We start from the raw sequence: 12,602 nt of genomic DNA on the forward strand, positions 1-12,602 counted from the left end.
GCGGTTGGGTCATGTCGTTCAGGGTTATCCCATGCAGGGCGTTATGGATCATGACGATCCGTACATGGTGTGGTACAGGCTTATCACACGCCGTTTCATCAACCCCAGCTACACACCACCGTCCACCAATTACCACCCGGCATATGACGTCATTAGCGGATATGTGAGTTTCTTTTACTATACTTATCATCCTCATTTTTTAACTTTTTTAAATATCATGTACTTGACTGATCGATGATTACTACAGGCGGCGGATATGGTGGCGATGTATGATGCACTGTCCCTCGCCCTTACAGACGGACCCACCAGAGCCCAGGTCCAGCGGATGCGAGATATGTCCGCGACTTCCTTACGCAGACATGGTCACGGTCATCTCATCCAACAGCGGGACGGTGATGATGGTCACTCCATCCATTCGCGGTTCGACCCCGGCCAGAGTAGCAGTGGAGGTGATCCTACGTCGCACACAGAGGCAGAGGAGTACATCTTCCACAGTTCTGCACCCTTCAGAACCCAGGAGGACGCATCGTCCAGCCAGCTCACTCCCCCCCCGCGCCGGAACCCATTCACCACCATTCACCATTACACTCGGCGTCGTCCAAGACGAAGGGACGACAGTGAGGCTAGGGAAGGGTTACACCAAATTGATGAGTAGTGAACGTATTGTATCATTGTTTTGTCCTTTTTCCTGGAATGCTGTATATAACGATTGCATTATCAATATAAGACATGCTGGTTGAATGAATCTGTTTGTGTTTTGAAGTTTTGTTTGCTTATTTATCCAAATCGGATTTATGTCAGTCAAAATAGATCCTTCAGGGCTAATGTACATTAAACAACAGACATTTGGAATCCATAGTCGAAAATGGGGAAGAAAGGATGGCCCGTGGTGGTTAATGTGGTTGTTCATGGTGGTTTTAGTGTTGTTGGTTGTGGTGGGTGGTTATCGACGGTTGTTGAATGGTTGGGGTTGGTGGTGGAGCTGGTTGAAGTGTTGTTGGAGGTCAAAAGTGGTGGCAGATGGTGGTCGATGGTGGGGGTTGTTGGTGGATTGTGGTGGCAAGAATCATGGCAGGGGGTGGTGGGTGGGGGCAGAAGAAAGTGGCAGATCAGTGGCAAAAGGCTGATTTTGCTGCTGTTTTGCACACCAGTAGAGAAACGCTGTCCCAGACAGCGTTTTAGGTTGAAAATAAGACGCTGTCTGAGACAGCGTTTTAGGTACAAGGAAGTTTGTACATAAAGCGCTGTCTGGGACAACGTCTTTGGTATAACTGTTTTTGTTTTTTAAAAACATTTTTATAAATAAAAGGCAATTACAAAAATTTTTAAAAAAAGGTCAACAACAAAGACGCTGTCCCAGACAGCGTTTTTAGGTAATTTTTTTTTTTTTTTAAAAAAACCCAGGCATAAAACGCTGACCGAGACAGCGTTTTAGCCTGGAAGCTTAGTTTGGTAAATACTTTTGCCACGCAACCATTTTGGTTAATATTTGCCAAAATTGGCTCACTTTGGAAAAACGTCCACATATGGAGGGTATATTCTTATGTGTATTGAAGTGTAACTTTTTACTTCTTTAGTCATCGAATGCATCTTACTTTGAAACCTTCCATATATTTTTAGGGTGTGTGACATAATTAAAATACTAGCGATAACATGTAGAGAAAGATATTACTTCTCTTAAAATCCTAACTATGGAGTAATATTATGAGAGTTTAACTTATTCATGTGGTTAAAAATCCAAATAAAATAACTTTAACTATATCTGATAATGAAAGACGACACTAATGATAAAAAAATGAAATACCGTGCAAAATCCAAGCGAGTTACAATTTCAAGAACGAGTTTAGTATTTGCTTTATAATTTGTAAATCCATAGCCTTTACAAAGGTAATAGTGTCAATAAAACCCCAAATCAAATTCCTTTTGTAACATTGTACATAAACTCCTTTAACACTTTATTAATTTTCCTCAACAAAAAACATCATTGTCATTGTGTATGCGATAAAGACATCATTGTCATCCGTGACTCTCTCAACCCAAAAAACCAAATGACTTCTCCAGCTAAAATTGTTTAGTAGGCTACTAGTTGTCCTTGACGTGTAGTTGTATCTAATTCATCCACATCTTGTTGCTACAGTAACAGTATCTGCTGTATACTTCTCTGTAGCAGCAGCTACCAAACTAGGAATATTATCTGCAAAGCCGCTCACCTCTCACCTCACACTTCTTCTCTACCTTCAATTCTTTCTCTAAACAGGTTTGAAATTCTCTAACTTTGTTTCTTAGGTTTGTTAAAGTTCCAATTTTTCTTCATTTTTTGCTTGAATTTGTAAGTAATTACTCTATATAGTTTATTTAATCCGTGGAATTTCTATGCTTTTTTATTATCAGGAATCAGAATAGTTTGTTTGTTTGAATTATATTTCTGGTTAAGTTCTGCTGTTTTCTGTTATAATTTTGTAATCCGAAGAATTTGTTTTTATTATCAGGATCAATTGATTTATGCCCAAAAAAAAAAAAAAAAAAAAAAAGAAAAAAGAAAAAAAGGACCTTAGTGAGGATTTCATGGAGATAGTTTATATTCCATATTTCTTCAATTTGTTTATGAAATTACCATGTAAATTATGGTAATTTATGATGAAAGCAAATACTAGAATTGTGATAAATTAACAGGTTCTTAAATTTTTAGGTGTGATGATACAAATTTTATGCTACATATGTATCTTGAATTCCATGGATTTTTGTTCAAACTCTGTACTATGATTAAATTGTTTGGTTTAAGAGAATTTAGCAGGTGGGGTGAAGGTTTTATCACTCAGATTATGACTGTCTGCCCTAAATTAGCTGTTTGATTAACAAACCAAGTTGTAAGCTGTTGATTAGTTCAGTCTAGATTCTTAGCATCTGGGGTGTTATGGTGTTGATGCAATTCTTGAGGATTAATAGAAGATGGGAATATTCTTGATGGCTTGTTTGAGGCTGGAAGCATCCGAGATTGGATTGCCTATTGGCGAAAAGATTAGTGGGAATCTTAGACTAGTACTCTTTAAAAAGAGTGGTGGAGCTGATACAGAATGTTAGTATGTTACCCTTCGTACAATAGATTAATCTTATCAAAATAAAAAAGAAATGGGCTCGTTGGGAAGGAGGAGTGTTCTTAAGTGCATTTATAAATATTATGCATGACTTAACGGATGAATTTACTAAGTTGTGCACTCTTTGTTTAAAAAGTAATGTACATTTAAAGATATTGAAGTTGTTCATTAGATTATGACCAGCTATAGGGGTATAATCAGAAGTGTACAATAAATCAGTTAAGAAACTTGAGGAAATTTGCAGGAAATAGTTAGAGAAACAGGAATCAGGAAGCCTATATAAGTAGAGGAGGATATCAGGAAACATGATTGTGGAAGATAACAATATTGCGTCATCAACTCTTCTAAAAGATAACAATATTTGCATCATCGACATATCTGTATAGATTAACGGATATAGAGTATGAAAATGTTGTCCTCAAACATACAAGTACTAAGTTCACATTTTAATGATTACTTCGTAGTTGTATTACATTTATAAGTTATTATTGAGTACAGAATATTTTACGGAGTACATTGAGAGCACTTAGTGTTAGGTGCATAGTGCAACAAATGTTTCTAGTACAGAGTTCATCAGGAGGACTATATAACTATATAAGTAGAGGAGGGAATCAGGGTATGAAGAGAAGGTATTATGAAGAATTAAGAAGTTTTTTTAGCTTTGGGAGAGCCTCAAGTCTCTCAAATACTTGGCGTTTATCTTCAATTAAATGTAATACCAGGTTTGCCAATCAGAATCATCATTTTTAGCTTTTCATCAATTTCTTCAATAAGTCAATTCATAACAGATCACTATAGGGAATTCTTCAATAGGCGAGACCAAACCGCATTCCTCACTAACCTTCATCACCCTAGCAATGAAAGTTGTATTTACATTAAAGCTGCTTCCTGATTTTGGTAGTTTTTAAAATGTTTTTAATTTGAGCAATGATCCTCATGTACTTCCTCATCATTCTTTTTCTTCACTGTCTATACGTGTGTGTTTCTTTTTTCTTCGTGACATGGTCTACCTCCTTGGTCTCTTAATATATGCTGTTTCAACTCTACTGTAGGAACCTGATGACTTATGACAGGGAAACTGCAAATTCATATGAAAATCCACTTGGAAAGCTGCCTGATCATTTGCTAGTTGAGATATTTATTCGAGTTCCTGTCACTGACTGGGCTAAAATATCCTGTGTCAAGAAACAATGGGCGAAATTGTTTGAAGGAGAGTGTCTATGGCAAGCTGCTCTAATAAAGACATATCCTTTTGCTGATCTGGCAAAAAGGTGGCCTGGACCAATTCCTCGAGGATTAAGTAAAAGGTAACTCTTGAGTATGATTAACTATGAGAATAGTCTCAGTTTTTGGGTTAAAGACTATAATTGTGCTTGCCAATATACAGCCTTTGATCATTGAATAACTTAACCTTTCACTAAAGAACTAGTAAAGTACCTTGTAGTAAAGTACAGTATTTTATAATACTACCTTTGTTGTTGTGACATCCTTAGCTTAAATTGAGACTTTTGAAGTGAAAAATTGAGCTGCTCTGCAATTCTTTCTGGAGTGAGACGGACCTTTAATGAGCAGTTTCTCCTCGACATTACTATGTCTATACCGCCTATCCCTCTGATGTCATATAACATGTTTTGGTGTTGAGATTGTGATAATGCTAATAAGGGCATATATTAGCTTTTAATGTTCCAGCTTATTTATGCAGGAGGTTCACAGCTTTGTATGTCAGTAGACACATCTTTGCCCTAGGTGATGAGATGGATGAGATTGTTGGTCATACATACCTTTTTCTGAAAGAACAACTTGAGATTTCTTCCATGCCAGCCCCTTCTACAATACTTCACGGGACAATAATAGGTGAACATCAGTGATTTGTCTATCATGGTTCATTTTCAATCATTAATTTATATTTTTCCGTAAGGTCTGCAATTCCTGCTCTATAATATTGAGAAACATAACCTCCTGTTACTGGTGGAAAGCATAGTGATTTAAGCTCTATACATCATTGAGCTTGTTCTGAGTACAAATATAAGGATTTGTTAGGTTGATCCGTTGTTGTAATCAGGTCTTATATCTTGTGCTAGAAAACCTCATGAAGTTAGACTATCTATGTGTTACGCACATTAATTAATCTGACAATTTCTCACCCACATTTCTTGTCGGCAGATCAGTTCATATCATGTGGGAATCCAAGAGAAAGAGCTCATGAGCTTGCTTCTTTAATCTGGCTTGCTGTCATTGACAATTTAGAGGAAGACGAGAGGACGTTCCATGTACTTAAGCGTTTGGCTCTGGAGGGAAATGTAAGAAATCATCATTTGTACCTGATATGAAGTATATAACATGCACAAATTAACTTGTTAGGAATCATAGGATGCAACTTTGTTATTATCCTCAAGTTATCATTTTTCAATTGTAGCCTGCCAAAGTGTGAGCGACCTTTTAACTATCATTCTTTTTCTGTACCTCAGGTGTTTCTTCCATTTCCATATTCAAGATCAAACAAAGTGCTGTGGAACATATTTGAGAAGCTTTTCACAGATTTTCGTGACTGCTTGAATCATGCCGACTACTATGATCTCCTGGGAAGTGCTAAGTCTAGATTTCAGCCAATACCATCTACTTGGTTAGGTTACTAATCTTTGTCTCACCTTTGCAACCACACTTTCACTTAATTAGAACTTATTAAGTGTACTTGGAAAAGCAAATACAATAGTATCTAAGTGGTTACTCATCTGATGCGGTGTATATCAATAGGCATACAGTTAACAAAAAAAGAAGACAAAAAGAATCGGTCAGTGTAAATTGAGTATGGTAGTATATACCCAGTGTGTAGATGTAGCAATCACCAAAGCAACTCAATAATGGCGTAGAAACTCAAACGCTACGTGACTGGTGTCTATAAATGTCGGCGTACAGTAAAAAAACATGTAATGAAGTAATGGTGAGCCCATTGCAAGTGGTAAATACTGAACAGATTATAAAATTTTGTTCATTATTAGATTTGCTACTTTGAGTGGGTTGACACATGAATGTTATTGTGTGTTTCTGATTTATTTGAGAACATCTTTGGATTGTACTATATGCTGTAAGACAACGACGAAACAGGAGGACTCACACTCACTAGATCACATGAGTGACATGACCCAATATAGTGTAGGGGTCGCCCTAAAACTGGTCCAATGGGTCCTATTGCCCCCCACTGGCTAGTGGCTACTGCTCTTCATGAGTCCACACTCTTGCAATTCTTTTTCTAGTTGGTGTCAAGGTTGATAAATAAGCGTAGCACAACTAGCATTGATGACATGAGATGCTCGCGAACATGATCAAATTATTTTAAGTGATTTACTCGTGATTTTTACGTAGTCACGAGTAATTAATTGCGAAGATTTGTGAAATAATTTTGAGGATCTCAAAACATAGTTAATCTTAAAAATTGTTGCAGAGTACTGTATGATTTTTATTGTGTAACAATGTTCAAACGTATTACACAGCTTGACTTTATGAGCTTGAGAAAGGTCAAAGACTTTGCTCGAGATTGGATGCAAGTGTCACAAGTTGTCAATATGAACAAGTTTGGCTTGTTTGTTCAGAACTCTATTCATCTACTAGTAGTCTACTGTAGTGACTAGTACTCCGTATTAATAAAATTGTAATACCTTTTTTTTGAAAGAAAGAAGGAAGAAAAAAAAACCTTTATTTTAGAAAAACTGATAGTCCACGTTTGTCAATGCATTAATTTGATCATTAACGTATTTTTCTCGGTGTTTAGAGAGCTATTAAGGGTGGGGGTTGAGAATTGATTCCAAAATCTATTGAAATCGGGAGGAGAGCCCTAACCACTTGAGTTATACGGCTTATACTCCACTCTAACTAACCTTATTCCGAGTTACTGCCTTTGCTTTATAAAGACGACCCAATATATCATTTTGGAATTTTTTTTGAGTTTCTCCGATGTCTATTTTGGATTTTTGGTATATTTTCTAACTCACTTTATTTTCCATATATGCACAGCTTTGTCGATCTACATGCATACCTTTAATCAAGCCTTGATAACATATAGAGTATGAGTACTCATTAATACATAGAACAATCATTAAGAGACAAAGAGAGACAAAGAGAGTATATGGAATAAAACAATTGTTAGATTTGAATCGGTTTCTCAATCCGGGTTAACTTTTTACAACACATATGCTACAACTCTACAAGCCTTCAAAAAGGGTGTGGGACTACAAAAATCAATATGCTAGCAAAAGAGGGGGATGACATAAAAAGCACTATAAACTCATTAGTCATAACCAGAGTACCACTTCATGCAATCTTTAAACTGTGCTTCATTAGTCAGTCATATTATATAATTATAAAACAAAAGATTTAGAATAAGGATCTGACTACTTTGACCATGATAAATTTATCCCATAAAAATTAATTTTGGGATCTAGGTTTTGGGCCCCACACCCCACACAACCTTAGATCAGAAATTCAGAGCATAAAATGGGATCCAAAGTATCCAACCAACTTATTTATTTATTTATTTTAAAAAAAAAAAAAATCAGCACAAAATTTCACTATATTCCAAATCCATGCATGTTGCATCATACCCAATAAAAAACAACAAGGGTAAAAATGTAATTTCACATGCTATTTACTCGAAAAACCTCTGCTTTCGCGGCCTTTCTGTTTTAGAGGGTTTTCTCTGACAATATTCCTTTGCACACTTCATTTTAGAGAGAGAAAGTGTAATGAGGAGAGAGAAAGACATTGGCATTCATTATTATTTAATTGTTGTTACTTGTTAGTCCTAGGGTTCCTCAATAAATGTCAAAATAAAATCTACACTTTCTTCTAAAATTCAAAGTTTTTAAGTTCCTAAAACTTCAAACTAATTCATAAATTTAACTAATTATTCAATTTTTAACAGAAAAAAAAAAAAAAAAACAACAAGAAAGAAACATATTTAGTGGAGTACCAAAAAGAAAAAAAGTTTTTTTTTTTTTTCTTGTACTTGTGCTGCTACTATTACATTTCACGAGAAAATTGAGAAATAAATATAAAAAGTGAAAATAAAATAATACAAGTAAAAAAAAATTAAATAATATAAAAATGGGAGATGGGTTTTTAATGCTTGTATCTAATTTACTCACCAAGCTCTCATTTACTCACTCACTCACACATTTGGTACTTTCTCAACTCTTTTCTCTCTGTTTTTCTGCCTTTCTTTTAAATCACATGGTTTGAGCATTCTGGGTTTCTTTGATTTTGGTTTATTTTCTATTTGGGTAAGTTTTTTTTTTTCTGTAAATCATGAAGAATGGGGTTTTGGTTACAATTTGTGGGTTGATCTTCTGATTTTTTTGTAAGTTTTTTGCTGTTCAACTGTTTTTTTCCCCTTGATTTGCTCTTCATTTTCATAATGCTATGTGTGTATGAACTTTATTTTGGGATTTGGTTTCAGGGTCTAGGGTACTTTAAAGATAGGATCTTTATAGTCATTTTGAATAAGTTTTTTTTGGTACTTTGCTAGCATTTTTGAAGTTAGTTTTCTTGTTAGATATTTCTGTGAGAATTTGGAGTATCCCATTTTTATGCTGTTACATTTCCATTTTAATCCTTTTAATTTATCTTTGATAGATCTTTGATAATTTCTTGTTTTGGTATTTTTTGCAGGGAATGTGGCTTGATTCAGTGATACATCTTTGCTGTTTTAGTCTGCCAAGCAAGTGAGTTCTGACTGTGAGTAGTGATAGAGTAGAGTTTATCTGCAATTGGTAGTTAATTAGTATATTGGTGCTTGTTACTGCAAGAAACCTGGCTTTGTGCATTGTGATTTTTGACTAATTAATTGGGAGAATCTAGTTAAGGGTTTTGAGGAAAGTTGGATTGGATTATTGTTGTATCTTTCTACATTGAGATTTTTCACCTTTTGGTTGGGAGAATCTAGTTTGTGACTTTGTGGTATCCGTTTTGAGGAAAGTAATTGGATTGTTGTTGTATCTTTGGTGATGGATTTTTTTAAAGTAAGGAAGTTTAGGAAAGCTCGTAAACCAAATCCGCATGAGGAGTTAGAGGAGAAGCCGATTCCTCATCCGGAGGAACCAAACAATGAGAATGGCAATCTTAATGGTAAATCAGTTGCTGTAGATGCTCCTGCTGATGTGGATGATGATGATGATGATTTCATCACGAATGAGGTGAAGAGGAGATTGAAAGAATTGAGGAGAAACAGTTTTATGGTACTGATACCGGAAGAGGAAGGTGCTGAAGGAGAGGAGGACGGTGAGGAAGGTGAGACAAGCTCGAGTGAGGGAAGAGATGTGGGATCTCAAGTTGAACATTTGTACTGTGATTTAGAATCTATATACGAAAAGTATTGTGAGCGGATGCTATTCTTTGATCGGATGAGTTCTCAGCAACTCAATGTGGCTGGTAAGTGGTGTTCGTTGTGAATGATTACTTTTTGGATGAATTTATGCTTTTGGGTTCACAAAGGTTTAATTATCCTTTACTTTGCAAGGGTTTCACATAAGGCTAATAGATTTTATTTGCTCTTGTTTTTCGGTGTTTATATGTTGTCTTATATCATGCTTGTTGAAAGGACATATTACCTGCCAAGAATTTTTCAGAAAATGTCTTTCTGTTGTAATATGTTGTTGAGAGCCGGTCAGTTATTGATCTTAGTCTGCAATTTAGGATCAGTAAAGAGATTTTTAAGCTTCATTTGACTTGAATATCAATGCCTTGAGGGCTCATCGTTTCATTTTGCTGTGTATTTATCTTGATATGTGCCTCTGTCATTTACCTTGTTATTATGTCAAGTTTTTGAGTGTGTTGGCTGCTGTGAAGATTCAAATTTGATTGATGCTTAAAAGATAACATGATATGCCTTCATATTTAGCTAAATTGTGCCTTTTACTTTTACTCCAGTTGAGAGAAGTTATGTTGTTTTTGTCCCACTAACAATTTGAGGTTCTATCACGGGATCGCCAACTAGCCACTAGCCAGCAATAATGCAGCTCTGAAGCTAGCAAACAATTTGGTGCCAACATTTATTTTACATGACTTGCACTTTTTGTTGAGAACATTTGAATTGTAGATATCAAAATGATTTAATTTAGGAGTTAAACATCTAGGATGTTATTATCATCCCTACCATAACTAGAAAGGAAATGCTTTTTTTTCTTTTTATAGAATAGACTTTTAGTTGAGCATGTGCTACCAGCTTTTGCGTTTCTTTGTGATCATTAATGCTTTAGTTAACTTTTTTTTTTTCTTAGCTGTTCACATTTTACGTCCTTACATGTTTAGTAATTAGTATGAATCGAAGAGGAAAGTAAATCCCTTTTGTACCTATTTAAGTTGATTGTGAAGGAAGTGAATTCCTTTACCATCATAGTCTTGCTATCAAGTCTGTGGCTAAATGATCCTCTATGTAGTTGTCTTGAGCACAGTACCATACTACCATATACTCGTAATATATAACAAGTTGCTTAATCTTACAATCTTATTAATATGATTATGGCTCAAAATGATATTGTTGCTAATCTTATTGGAAATGCCTATCCTGCTTAGCCTTAGTGTTTGAATGAATTTTATTACTTCATATGTTCAAAAACCCTTGGCAACACCCATCTGTTTTTATTTTATATCCAAAGATTGAACTTAAATCGTGTTACTCTTGTGATGCAGGCCCCATGAGTCCTTCGACGCCATCTCCAAGAGCTGCATCTAGAAAGCTTGTATCTTCTTTTAGATGCCTCTCTCTGAAAAAGATGGAAGAGCCTGATAGTGACACTGAGCAGCTGCAGCAACCAGATTATAGTCCTTTCCAGGACCTCGAAACAGCTTATGTAGCTCATATTTGCTTAACATGGGAAGCCCTTCATAGCCAGTACACACAGCTGAGCCAGAAGATATCATGTCAGCCTGAGAATCCTACTTGTTATAACCACTGCGCACAGCAATATCAGCAGTTTGAGGTGTTGTTACAGAGATTTATTGAAAATGAGCCTTTTGAGCAAGGTTCAAGAGTAGAAAAATATGCTCAAAGCCGAAAATCTTTGTCCAAATTACTACAGGTTCCGAAGGTGCAAGGTGAGATCCCATATAGGAGAGCCTCTGATATGCTTCTTCCATCTAAAATTAGTTGTCACATTATCCCTACTACTTATAAGTCATAATTGAGAACGTGACATGATTTTACAAAAAGATCCTTTTTATCATAGTTGGGTCAGTTAAGTAGTGGCATGGACTATTTGTTCTAGACAGAAGTACTAGTTATAGCTGGATATATCATTACTTGCATTTATACTCGTCAAAATGGAGTATGATTAGATTTTGTCTTATTGAATGGTTCAGGTACCTATCAGAATGTGGTCGAAGATGAGGAATCAGATTACAGGATTCTAGCCCCTGACCTTCTTAAGTTAATTCAGACATCAATCTTGACTTTCTACACATTCTTGAAGTTGGATAAGAAAAAGGCCGGTGGGGTTCGTAATTTGTTTGGAAGCCAGAATCAAATGGCTAAACCTCTTCAGCAAGTTCAGTCAGTTTCAGAAAAGGTATTGATCCTTGCTTCAGCTTCAATCTTTTTCTCAGCTTGCATGGAAGGCATACGTTGGTCTTAAGCTGAAATTTTGCAGTAATCGCTGAAAAATTTGATTCCCTATTTTGTTATAAAATCAATATGCATTTCTTACTGTACAGTGTATATCAGAGAAAGCACTATGGTCCATATTAATACTCAATTTAATCATGGCCTTAGTTCATATCGAGTTTGCCTCAAAAAATAAACTATCTAGACGGTAACTATTTTTTGGCGATGGCAATGTCAAAACATGTGAAAGGGTGAAAACAAGTCTTAACCTATCCATCATCATTGGTACTTGATTGCAGAAAGGGTTAAAACTGAAGGAATTGCGCAAGAAGAAGAGCTTCAAAAAGAAGGCATGGCCATCAACAAACGAAGAAGTAATTCTGCTCTTAAGTCTTGTTGATGCCAAAGTTGTGTCAAGGGTACTAAGAATGGCTATGATCACAAAAGATCAACTGCTTTGGTGCGAAGACAAGATGAGAAAACTCGATCTGACAGAAGGGAAGCTCCACAGGGACCCCTCTCCCATCCTGTTTCCTTGTTGAACGCCTGCATTGCAAAAGACTCCATTCTTCAGCATTATGTTCTAACCCCCTTTCATCCAACTCTTCGTATATAGCCTTTTCAAGTTTCCTTCCTTCAAGGCACAGATGCGGTGGAGATTTTGTCGTATGCTGCACTTAGTTAGTAGTCCCTCCTATGTTCTACCGTCATTGTGATGCTGATTAATACTGGGGTGTATGTGAGTTTAATGGCTTAAAAACATTGGCTTCTGACTTATCATATGTTTGAAAAGCCGTTAGTTTATGCTACCCTTGACTAATTATGTAGCTGGGCATGAATATTTGGTGATCTGCTACTAGTAATTTTTAAATCAATGGTTATGGTCTCTTCACTCCTGAAAGTATTGACAGGTT

At 36.0% G+C, this 12,602-nt stretch overlaps 2 protein-coding genes across 4 annotated transcripts; both read left to right on the forward strand.

Annotated features, from left to right (window-relative positions):
• Positions 1–2,270: 2,270 nt before the first annotated feature.
• Positions 2,271–6,174, forward strand: LOC110726755. The gene is made up of 5 exons (XM_021906252.1): positions 2,271–3,817; positions 4,148–4,402; positions 4,798–4,949; positions 5,259–5,395; positions 5,564–6,174. The coding sequence occupies exons 1-5, from the start codon at positions 3,648–3,650 to the stop codon at positions 5,729–5,731; spliced, it is 882 nt and encodes a 293-aa protein (XP_021761944.1). The 5' UTR covers positions 2,271–3,647; the 3' UTR covers positions 5,732–6,174.
• A 1,137-nt stretch (positions 6,175–7,311) lies between these two features.
• LOC110726753 lies at positions 7,312–12,602 on the forward strand. Of its 3 annotated transcripts, none has more exons than XM_021906249.1 (5): positions 7,312–8,270; positions 8,760–9,518; positions 10,779–11,183; positions 11,448–11,653; positions 11,988–12,602. In XM_021906249.1, the coding sequence occupies exons 2-5, from the start codon at positions 9,095–9,097 to the stop codon at positions 12,228–12,230; spliced, it is 1,278 nt and encodes a 425-aa protein (XP_021761941.1). In that variant the 5' UTR covers positions 7,312–8,270; positions 8,760–9,094; the 3' UTR covers positions 12,231–12,602. The 3 variants fall into 3 exon arrangements, with proteins under 3 accessions (XP_021761941.1, XP_021761942.1, XP_021761943.1); XM_021906250.1 differs by lacking the exon at positions 7,312–8,270 and adding an exon at positions 8,277–8,448; XM_021906251.1 differs by lacking the exon at positions 7,312–8,270 and adding an exon at positions 8,297–8,371.

The sequence above is a fragment of the Chenopodium quinoa genome, unplaced genomic scaffold (assembly GCF_001683475.1).
Source record: "Chenopodium quinoa cultivar QQ74 unplaced genomic scaffold, ASM168347v1, whole genome shotgun sequence".
Taxonomy (NCBI): domain Eukaryota; kingdom Viridiplantae; phylum Streptophyta; class Magnoliopsida; order Caryophyllales; family Amaranthaceae; genus Chenopodium; species Chenopodium quinoa.